The sequence below is a fragment of the Anser brachyrhynchus genome (genome assembly GCF_964034855.1).
Source record: "Anser brachyrhynchus genome assembly, chromosome: 13".
Classification (NCBI taxonomy): domain Eukaryota; kingdom Metazoa; phylum Chordata; class Aves; order Anseriformes; family Anatidae; genus Anser; species Anser brachyrhynchus.
Genome location: NC_137708.1, coordinates 20,633,727 through 20,645,610, shown reverse-complemented (window position 1 = coordinate 20,645,610; position 11,884 = coordinate 20,633,727). Strand labels below are relative to the sequence as shown.

The window sequence follows — 11,884 nt, the reverse complement described above, 5'->3', positions numbered from 1 at the left end:
CTTTCTGCTGCCCCAAGTCACGGTGTGCCTGATAGTCTTCAAAGAGAGAACAGTTTTTGGTGTGGCTGTGGCAAAACATAAAGAACCCACTTTCAGAAATATTTTAAGACCACAGTTAAACTATGCATGGAAGAATAGAAGGGTTTTGATTTGGACTAGGGTCCCCTGGGGCTCTTGCAAACAAAAATGCTGCCTGCATCCTTTGGCAATGCTTTTTTGGCAAGACGCTTCCAAGATCTTTGTGGTATGGATACCACTATTAAATTGATAATACATACTTTAAGGATGTCATTCATTAGTGTTTGAAAGTGTCAACGGAGGAGCAGGATCATTTCCTGAAATTTGTTTAGAGTTGAATAGAAAGAAGATTTTTGCTGTTCCTTACAACAGGGATAGAAGAAACGTGTATTCTTTAAAAAAACAATGTACACATTTTACCTGTAAACATGCTACATTCAGCACTCTGAGGTTTTAATAACAGCATACAATTGTTACGGGAAGCTTTCTTTACTGGTACAGTTTCCTTGTTGCTCAATATCCCCCTTGATGTTTTCACCACCCTCAGAAATCCCTTGTGCATGTTGCTCCTAATGAAGTCAATGGGGGGACACAGGACACGATAACAGGGGCTAGGTTGGGAAGCAGCCTCTTAAGCTGTGCCTGAAAAATGCATGAATAAAATGCCTGAGAGTACCAAAAGCGCCACTTTCCTTTACAGATATATGAGAGCACATGCAGAAACAAGCAGCTCATGCCTGAATTGGCAAAGATAAAGCAGTTGTAGTTTGGGTCTTAAGATTCATATACTTGAGCATGTTAGTAGTTGTTTCAGACCCTTAAATATTTCTCAGTGAACGTTCAGCTAAACATGACATACTTGTCAAACTGTATGTTCAGATCGTTTGTTTGAAATCAGCCATTCATGTGCTGTGCTGCATTCAATTTGCAGGGAATAATCAAAAGCTGGAATTGAAAACTGTTTAGAGCTCTTGAAGCAACGGTAATGGCAGTGGGGATAGGCTGCAGTCCCATCAGACTTTTACGTAAGCTATTTTTTCTGTCACCATAACCGCAGTGCACAAGTTCAGGCAACGTGCTGAAACTTTCTGATGCGGCAGATGTATCAGGTGTACAGCATGAAGGTGTGATACAGGATCACGAGTCAGCTTTGGCTTAGCATTTCTTTTGTTTCCCATGTAATATGTTTGATAGAAATGGCAGAATAATTGCATTTATTATAACACTGCACATAATAATCATCATCATTTAAAATGTAATTTGGAACAAAAGCTTCTATCCGAGGAGGAGCCTCTCAATTCAAGGTTGCTGGTGTAAATACCATGCACTATTTTCAGCTTTGAAAAAAAAAATTTTACAGCACAGTGGAGGTATTTCAGCTCCCTGCTCATCAGAGTGAGCTTCATCTTTGCCGAGAAAAACGTGTCTAATGGCCTTCAGGTATTCCACTGATTTTCCTGGAAAGATTTTAGAAAGGTAGACAGCCTGAAGGGTGGGTAGTCACTATGCTAACCAATCAGTAAATGACAGAATGAGTTAAATTGTTAGATGACAAAACCTAGATTAGCTCTAGCTTGATTTTCCAGGCCTGAGTTTTGAAGATTTAGTTCAAGCAGTGATTTCAGGTCCAGGGATTTTATGGTCAGAACTGTGCCTACCTTGCTCGGAGAGAAACAGGAAATCTAATAATGAGCTACACTGAATCACTCCCAAGCAAACCCAGAAATGTTTTGTAGAAATATGAAACTGTCATTTGCAGTGCTATCAACAGTGTTTTATCTATTGCAGTTCTTGTGAGTTTGGTCTAAAATGAAAGAATTTTCACCAGATAACCTTTTATCATAATTTTTTTTTTTGCCTTGTGAGGTACTGTTCTGGAGGACATAATTATTCATGAAGCTTAGCTACTGGCTAACCATAAAATAAGCTCCTTCCTTTTACTGTCTCAGATTTGAATCAATTCTTATTTTATTTCCAAATTTCAAGAAGCTCCTGTTTGAGGCATTGCTTTTGGCTGGACCACCTTCTACCAGAGCATCATACCTGCTCAGCAAGGCTGCACACTCTCCCAGTAGGTAAATCAGCAGCTCTTCTGCCGATTGTCAGGAGTGCTCGAAAGGTGAAGATGCTGACAATCTTCCACAGAAAACTGTGTATACATAAACTCGCAGGCATTTCACAAGACTTGACATGTCCGTTCAGGCTGTTAATTTCAGAAGAGAAAATCAAAAGAATGCGTTTCTTTATCATGCCCTAGCATCACGGTAGCTCACCCTAGTAGCAGATTCAGTATCATGGGTAAATACCAGAAAAGCATTGGTAGGGGAATCAGAAGTGTAAACTCAGGGGGGTGTGTATAGAGTGCTACTGTGAGTTAAGCTACAGTAACTCTGTCAGACTTTTTGGACCGTGTAAACACTGATTTAAGCTATTTCATTCACTCTTGCTGACATAGAGCTTGGGTCTTGCATATCAGCTCAATGCGAGTGCTATTTCTTCAGCTTGGGTTAGCTGATGGGTGGTAATTGCTAAGTTGCTGTACCTTGATTGTGTGTCTGAAACCTAAATAAGGCAGGAACCAGGCCGCTTGTCAACCAGAAAATGCAAATTCCAGGACAGACTGAGGAGCTACAAGTTTAAACAGGATTTTCCCCTACATTAACTAACAAGACTCTTTGGCCTTTCCATGATTCATAAACCAAGCAGAAACATAACAATTAAAAGAGGAAAAAGAAAGCACTTTAAGTGGACGGCTGACTTCAACTGTTTTGTCTTCTCAGTGGCTGCCGCCACCACCACAGCAGGGAGGCCGTGCAGTATGGGCTGGGGGTCCCCGACGAGTACATGGCGAATACGCACAGGCTCCTGACACTGACGCGGGGCTCCCCTGCTCTCAGAGGTTGGGTGCTCTGGCAGCCATCTCCCACCTCCGCAGCTACTCCCATTGCCCATGTGCCCACACCAGGGTCACCCCCTGGGATGGGGTCACCTGCCTGGGCTTGGTCCCTCCAAGCAGGAATTCAGGAGCAGATCTGCAGCCCAAATACTCTGGGTGAGGCAGAAGCAGCCGTAGCCAGACCCTCTCAGGCTCTTGCATGCTGTTTGCTATGTGCTGCTGAAACCCTGCTCTGAATACAGGAGTAGTGATTCCCCCATGGGCTCTCTTGCAGCACTCATCTCCATAGTATGACGTGGTGTGTAAACATTATCTCAATTTGTGAGATGAAGAGTTTGTTAACTCTGTTTCACACATGAGAAACTGTGACACAGGATGCTAAGGGCTACAGTACCCTTTGGGATCTCAGTGCGAAGGTGACAGGAAAGCATTTTGATAATACCAGGAGTTCAGCTGTATGGCCTGCAGACTTCGCTTGCATTGCTGAGGGCTGTTCCCTTGTTTCTTCTTTTGCTTCCAAATCACCCATCTTCACCCCTCCTCACCTCTGGCTTCTCATGCGGCTCCCAGTTGAAGTCCCCTGAGGCTTCACCTCCCTTCACCCTCTTCCTTACTCAGACCGACTCACTCAGGGCTTCAGTTTTCATTGCTGTTTCCCTGTCCAGCTTGCACAGAGGCAGCTCCCCATCTTTCCTTCCATAAAGCATTGCTTCTCCTACCATGTCGCCTTTCCTGGCACTTCCCCATTCTCCATACCTTAGAGAAGTCTGAGGCAAACACCCCAGAGACAAAATTTCAGCCTGAAGGGCTGAGACGTGACAAAGTTATAAGCTGAGTTTGGGCAGTATGTAATGCTCTGGACCTCTGTTCATAAACCATACCACTGGCTTGTCCCTAACCAATTTCATAAAGGGAAATTCTCAGGTAAGTCCAAGACGCAAATGTGCCAGGTAAGAGGAGTTTACTAGTACAGTGCAAAGACATCAGAATAAGTTATGTGAAGAGGGAGAAATTGATGCCATTTATTGCTGACATGGCTTTCCCCCTGTCTCTCTGTCTTTCTCCCTTATATTTGTTCCATTTTGGAACCAGAAATGAATACAAATTAGTTTAATAAAATTTCCCAACTGAGATACAAAACATTTGGAAATGATTTTAAAATACACCATGCAGCTGAAATGTCATGGTTAATTTTAAGATGCAGCATGCAGCTAATAACCTCTGGCTATTTCAATGGTGCAGAAGATTGTAATTATTCACCTGTTAAAGCAAATGCTGCTTTAACAAGTCTGATCACAGTTGAAAAGGAGGAGTGGAGAGGACAGTTAGACAGATGCTGTCTCAGTATGTCATCTGTGAATGATGCCTTTGTAGCTCTTTGGGAGGAATTATCTAGCTATGAAGAAAAAAGCTATCATACAAAATGGACTGTTTCCTGTAATAGCAACTTTTTTGAGAATTTCCTTTGACAAAGTTTTCCCAGTTATGGTATTGCAATGGGGACAGTGCTAGAAGAGTTCCCAGCTGGTATAACACATCCTTTCACATGGGGAAAGAAAAAAAATGTTAAACGAGTTCAAAAAAGTCATTAATGGTAACCAAATCACTGTTTCCTCAGTGCTATCCAATATTATTTTCATAGCAATGGATGTTTTCTTCTTGCCCTCATCACCATTTTGGCATTTTTTGCCTTTGATCAAGAATCTATGGGGCACCATTCATCATGCCGTTAATTCATGATTGCTCCCATCCCTTGTGTTTCACTGGCGCATAGGAGGAGCTTTGCAATTGTGAGTGAGGCTTGTGGCAGTCCTTGGGCAGAGTGAAGGGATGTGGGGAGCCTTCTGCTGGATCTTTCCTGGCTGTAAGGAGATGCTCATCGTCCAAGAAATGCTGGGAAGCAAGTGTCACCGTGAGAGTGCTCTCTGAAATCCTTTTCTCAATTACATCTGTCCACCTCCTGCTGGTTTTCTCCAGCAAGGAGACAAATTTAGGTCACTAAACTCAGGTTGAGGTGGACCTGGCCTGCATCTGACCAGGCAATGACCTCAAAGCAGGTCTGTGTGAGAGGCCCCAGCTGACGAGTGCCACCCAATGCCCGGCTTTTGGTTATAGCTATGTCTCCACACCACATACAGGAATATTGTGTCACACTAGAAGCCTTTATTTCTGTGATGAATTGACTAAAATAAAGAAAACGGAGCTGTCCCCTAATGGTGGCTGGGGATTTTCTTGTGTCTAAGCTCCAGTAAATGCTTTTTCCTGATGTATTTTCCTATTTGGAGGCAGTGTTCTACACAACCTCAATTTTAATATTTAATTTTTGTTTTTAAGAAAAACAGCTTGATCTGCCTTCATCCCACACTGATCTCAGTAAATGTTGGGTAATTTAAATCATAAAAAGCTTTTTTGCAGGAGGCTGTGCCCATGTAGCACTGAAAAGAACTTTGTATACCAAAATCATGACGCTCAAGCGTGGAAGGTAGAAAGCACCTTGAAGTGGTAATGAAGTAAGTTCCTGCTGTTTAACAGAAAGTTTTGATAAGATCACATTCGTTAGGAGAGTACTTACCAGAAGAGCTGCAACTCATTTTGTGGAAAGAAAGACACCAATGGAAAGTAGCAAAATGGGAAAATCTAGCTGTTCATGTTCTTTACAAAACGCATCCTTTGTGCATTTCCTCAGAGAAAGCAGGCGTGGTGGGTGGTGGGCCTGGGCCATCACTGTTCTATTCTGTTCTGGCTTTGTTTGCTGATGGCTTCAGAGCCAACAGATGATACCATTGTGTTTTTCAGCTTAAGTGCAGTAAGCCCCCTTCATGCCTCACATTCTTTCCTCTTCTGGGAAAAAATGTAGATTTGTCAGATGAGTGCAGAGCTCCCACTTGTGCTTGCAAGGCCGTGATAGGAATGTCATACCCCTCCCGTATTCCATGCAGTGCTCAATAATTCCATGTTCCCAAAGTCTTGCTCCTTTCTCTGTATCTCAGGGGCTTTTATCTGAGATATTCTTTGAGTTTTCTCTAGGCTTAGTTGAGTTATTTTATAGTTGGAACTCTTTTTATACATGATAGGTGTCTACTGCATAGCTCACCCGTCTTTGTCCTGAATGTTACTTAATCTGGCCTTTATTTTTCAGCTTGTCTGGCTTACTAAACCCATTTGGCAGAGTGCTAAAAGCCATCAGACATTTCAGAGTCAGGGCAGCACCCCAGCCCCTCAAGCAATTCAAGTTATGCAATCTCGTAGGAAGAGAAAATGAAAGAAACAACAGATGGCAGCTTTCTGGACAACTGAGCCATTTCTGGAAAAAAACGGATTTTAAAGAGATTGAAGCAGTTGGCAGGCTTCAGGATAACCAAGAACAAGGCCTGGTAATATGCAGGGTATTATAAAAACAGGAGGCAAGAGAGTGAGGTTTAGATTTTTTACAAACTGATCCTGTTTGTTTTGAGGCTTGAAAGAAAAAGATTGTGGAGCTGGTCAGATAGCTGCTTCAGAGAGAAGGGACAAAATGCCAAGGTGCCTCTGGTATTTCCCAGCACACTGTGGGCTGTAAAATCCTAGTTCCAGTAACCACGGCTTAGCTGGTGATCTAAGTGCCCAGATGAAGGAAAGACCCTTGTCATTTTCAGATAGATAGGGCTGCTCTTGAAACACTGAATACATAGGCTCCCAGAGGTTTTAAGAAAGGACATGATAGTACAAGGTTGTCTAAAATGGGAGACTGAAATCCCAGAATTGTAGGGGTTCAAGGGACCTCAAGAGATCATCATGTCCACCCCCCCTGCCAAAGCACGTTCCTTAGAGCAGGTTGCCCAGGTAGGCGTCCAGACAGGCCTTGAATATCTCCAGAGAAGGAGACTCCACAACCTGCCTGGGCAGCCTGTTCCAGTGCTCCGTCACCCTCACATGAAGAAGTTCTTTCTCATATTGTTGCGGAACTTCCTGTGCTCCATTTTGTGGCCGTTGCCCCTTGTCCTGTCCCCACAAACCACTGAAATGAGGTTGACCATATCTTTTTGTCTCCCACACTTAAGGTATTTATAAACATTGATAAGATCCCCCCCTCAGACTTCTTTTCTCAAGGCTGAACATACCCAGGTCTCTCAGCCTCTCCTCATACGGGAGATGCTCTAGGCCCCGTATCATCTTCGTTGCCCTCCGCTGGACTCTCCAGGAGATCCCTGTCTTTTTTGTGCTGGGGAGCCCAGAACTGGACACAGTACTTCAGGTGAGGCCTGACCAGGGTGGCTGCATTGCCATGGGACAGATGGGAGAGCAGTGCCGTCCTTCTGTATCCTTCCCTCATTCTGCAACCCCAGTGGGTTTTTCACACCAAGGGCTCTTTTTGGGCCCCTACAAAAGTCCCCAAAGGGCTGCAGCAGCTGGGCTTGCTGGGGGAAGCAGAGCCAGCTGCTTTCTTCCATAGGTTCCCAACAGGTGAGCACAGCCAGCCAACTTTCAGGTCCACATGGCAGCAGGCAGAAAGCCATGTCTGTGGGGACGCAAGACGAATTGGTGCGTGAGGTGGTGATGTGGTCGCACCCAGAGGAGGCCGGCGCCTCCGCTGCTGCACGGGGAGCTTGCCCCCGCAGCAGCCCTGACGGGAGGGAGAGGCGGCATGTCACATGCCTCCGAATGTCATCGTGCTGGGAGTTGAGCGGTGGCGGGGAGAGCTCACAAATCATGACAGGGTTTTTCTCTCCTGCTTTGTGGGGTTATAGCAGTGTGACAACTGTTAACAGCTTCCTGCTCAGGTAAATTATACCAGAGACCGCTTTGCAGAGGTTGCTTTAATGACTTTTTAATAAGAATTTATCCAGGAGCCGTGACATGGAGCGTAAGTAATTGCAATCATACGCTATCTGTGTCATTGATGGTTTCTGCTATTTTGTAATAACTACTACAATACTGTGTATAATTGGAAAGAAATGTATTTTGTTGTTGTTTTGGTTTGTTTGTTTGTTTGTTTGTTTGTTTTCTAAAGAATAAGAATTGATCCTGAAATAGTGAACAGTCCCTAAAATCCTGCTGTGTATTCATGTAAATCTATGTAAAATAATACATGGTCTTTTTTATCTGATACCATCTAAACTAATGTTGCACCCATGGAACTACCGTCAGTTCTCTCTGCTTCTGAGTTAAAATTTGGTTATTGGTATAATAATCTACCATATAAATTATTCACTGTATTGGGTTCTTAAAAGAAGCAGGACTGAGTCTGGATGTCAGTATGCCTTATGCTGTTAATGTATGACTCCTTACTCTTGAAGGAGTCAAATTAGATTTGAAAAGATAGAAGATTTCACACTCTTATAAAACTCTTGTCAGTGTTTGAGAATTAGGAATGTACTCATAAGGCAAAAAGTAATTTACCTGGATTTTGTGGTTCTAGCTTTCCAAATAAGTTACATTCATGTTATTGCTTCTGGGAACATCTGCATTTAAATAAATCATAGACCAGCAAGATTATATGCCAATAATTCACATTTTCTTTTTCCTGGCAAAGTATGCCCGGTGTTTGTCCGTAAAAGGAGGTCACTGAAAAAAATAAAATAAATAAAAACACTGAGGCAGGAATCAGGGCATTGTCACTTAACCTGGAATAACTGAGATTATTAAAATAATATATTATTAAAATAATATAAAATAAAATATAAAAATATAATATAAAAATAATAAATATAAAATAATATATAAATTATATATTTATATATATTTTATATATATATAAAAATATATATATAAATATATATATATATTTATATATATTATATATATTTATATATAAATATATAAATATAAAATAATATAAAAATAAAAGAGATCTGAGTCAGACCAATTCCCTGATCCAAAACCCAAAAAAACAAAAAACACCAAAACCCACCAGTGCGATGAAGATCGCATCTGGTCTGTGTCTCAGTTTTCTATTGGCCTAGAATGTTTATGGGTGAGTTTATTGTTAAGGAAAGGTTAGCAGATGAACTGATTCCCCCTAACAGAGTGAAACCTAGCAGTAGAAATGAGTAATAAATATCTGTTTTTTGTTTGTTTTCCACAGGCATCAGGGTTACGTTTATACCTACAGAGTGTCCAAGACAGAAACTGGGTCCTGGAGTGCTGAGGTGTGTACTTCTCTTTTTCTCTTCCAAAAACTTCTCTATCCTGTTTAGTATTAGTATTGATTGAATGAAATATATTCAAATTATTCATGTTTCTGCAAAGTCTGATTTTCATTGAAGGTAATGATCTTGAATGAGCCCATCACTAAGATGTCTTGGTGCCGCTTCTGACAATTTTGAACTCATAAATTAATTCCCTGTTACTTTTCAGCTATTGCATAATGCATTAGTGCATTATTTTGCATCATTTTAAATTACAAAAATATTGTGTTTTTATAATTTGACAAGCACAATCAGTATTCAATTCCCTTCTATCTCACATACCATGAACACCAGCATATTTAAAGAAATGTTTTTCAATGTGCAGTTTTAAACTTAATTTTTCTTCAGATTAATTTATCAAAGGTGCAATATGGTATATATGGTAGCCAAAACTTGTTACAAAAATCTATTTTCACACATACGATAAGAAACTGGTAGTGCAGGTGCAGCGTGACACTATTTGCGATAGAGAGAACAATTGAGGTTGTTGGAATCTAGATGCTGGCCTTATTTCTTTTATGAAAGTCTTGTTCTTTGTATGTAGTCAGCGTATTACTCCATAATTATATTTCTGTTTGCACCTTAATGAACACCGATATACAAACATAAAAAGTTGCTAGACAGGCATAATGCCTTGGCCATTGTGATAACAGAAATGGCTGTAGTGCTCTGGTGTTACACAGAATCAGGTCAGGGAATAAAACCAACTCACATTACTGCAGAGTACCTAATGATCCGCCTCGCCCTTGGGAGCGGGAGGAAGATTTCACTCATTTATCCCTGTAAGGCCTTGGGAGCAAACCCTGAGGGTTTGTGCTGCCCAGGAGGGCTGGGACAAGCAGTGGTGCCCAGACAGGTGCTGGGACCCCCAGGGCTCTCTGACTGCCCGGGGAGTTCCCTGAGCAGGGCTGCAGCCTGGCCCTGTCACTGCAGTGTCTGGTGTTTGGCCTGCTACAGCTCCTCCCATGACCTCTACTGGCTTTCTGCACATGAGTCTTAGGCTTTTCCTGGTTGTGTTGAGGAGAACTTTATCTGTGTTTCACAACACAGGTGTCCAGAAATGTGCCTAACAAGCACCGCAGGCTCTGGGTTTCTCTTGTTGTGGTGATTAGAAAATTATCCCTCTTCCAGCCTCCTACCTCCATGGCGTGAAACCTCTCCTGGTGTGGGGAGGCCGCTGTGCACTGGTGTGGGAGGAGAGCACCCACTGCTCATTAGCTTGCTTTAAGCTGGCAGGCAGAGGGGGCTGAGGGAAGGGCTCGCTCCATCCCTGGATGTAGTTGCATTTCTGAGGACAAAGCTTCTGCATCAGGACCCTGAGCACCGCCGTCCCCTCATCTCTCGCCTTTGGCTTCACAGACGGCACCTGGGGTTCACCGGCGGCTCTTTCGGAAAGTGCACAACCTCATTTCAGCTTTCCAGAAACCTGACCAAGGCATCATCACACCCCTGCAGCACCCAGTCGTCAACCATGCAAAAGTTGCATGTCCCGCAGGTACCCACAGGGAGACTCAGCTGAGCAGGGCCCTGTATGGTGGGGATGGAGGTCTTGGGCCTGTTTGCATCATTGGCCTAAAGGAGCCAGCACCAGGGCACTGACAAAAATGTGACTTATTAGGGGCTGTCAGTGTGTTCAGAAAATTGTTTTTGAATTTGTATTCCTGAGTGATACTCTGGCGTATGTATTCCTGAGTGATACTCAGGAGGTGGCTACCTGCCCTCCCCACCACTGTGGCTCTTGTAGGGATGGTTCATCTGATCTGTCCTTTCTCTTGCAGTGTTCATCCTTCTGTATTTTTGTGATTATTTTTCTTTAGGGAGAAATGACAGCCGTGACTTCTACCTGCAGCCAGCACGAAGCCATTTCCCAGAGTGACATGACTGTACCTTCCAGTACTGCCTCTAGTCCATGCTCTAGAACAGAACAAGCTATACGATAGTAAATACAACTCCGTGAGTTTTCCTGTAACATTTGCAGAAATGTGTTTCATAGTTTTTCTATCTCAAGGTTTAGAAGTTTTTAGTTTCAAAATGTTTTGATTTTTTTTTTTATGAGCGAGAAGACAAAAAAATCAACTACTAAATGGTGTCATATCTTTTTTTTTTTTCTCTTTGTAATCCTAAGTGCAAAATATTTTCTCACCTCAAGACTATTTCCTCTGTTTTACATGACTTGACTTTGGACTCTTCTGTGCTTTGTTCTGGTTGAAATTTATGCAAAACTGGGCAACGCCCCTTCTGTAGGCTTAGAAAAATGGCTTATATTGAGGTGTCCTTGCCTTGAACACAGACTTGCTGTCTGTGTGACTATCATTCATACAGGGCCAAAAATATTCTGGATGTGGCCCCAGGAGGATCCCCACTTCTCCCATCATACCGGGCATTCTGTAACTCACCAGAACCAGCCAGCACTGCCTCCATATACAAAATTTATAGTTTGTGCGGACACTTGAAAGCTTTAGCAATGTGCTGAGTAGATGAGAACGAGTAGTGAAGAACATAATTCTTTGGTTTTTAGATATTCTCTGCACTTGAAAAAAAAACACCCACTGCATATAATTTTTAAAAAATAAATTATTTTTGCATGATATTTTCTTTTCTTTCCATATTGTGTGTGTTTGTATGCTGCTGCTGCTGAGCTCCTGTGGGAAAGGTTTACATCCACAGCACTTGTCAGCTTGCAGAATTGGAGCACTTGCTGTTTAAACTCAGTGTCCTGCCTGAACTGTCAGACAGTAGGCAACATTTGTAAACAGACTTGATGTCCTACAACCCTCTTGGTTTGTGTCGTTGTTAGTCATGC

The 11,884-nt window shown here is 42.5% G+C and overlaps 1 protein-coding gene across 5 annotated transcripts in view; it reads left to right on the top strand.

Moving 5' to 3' along the window:
• The window catches only part of SH2D1A (SH2 domain containing 1A), a 29,448-nt gene extending 18,411 nt beyond the window's left edge, over nt 1–11,037 (top strand). For 4 of the 5 annotated variants that reach the window (XM_080553320.1, XM_080553318.1, XM_080553317.1 and 1 more), the window contains 3 exons: nt 8,979–9,042; nt 10,441–10,576; nt 10,899–11,037. In XM_080553320.1, coding sequence (XP_080409446.1) covers nt 8,979–9,042; nt 10,441–10,576; nt 10,899–10,957 — 259 coding nt within the window. In that variant the 3' untranslated portion in view covers nt 10,958–11,037. Of the gene's footprint in view, nt 1–7,200; nt 7,675–8,978; nt 9,043–10,440; nt 10,577–10,898 lie in introns of those variants that run through there. The other variant, XM_080553321.1, reaches the window with a different exon arrangement.
• Nucleotides 11,038–11,884: the final 847 nt, after the last annotated feature.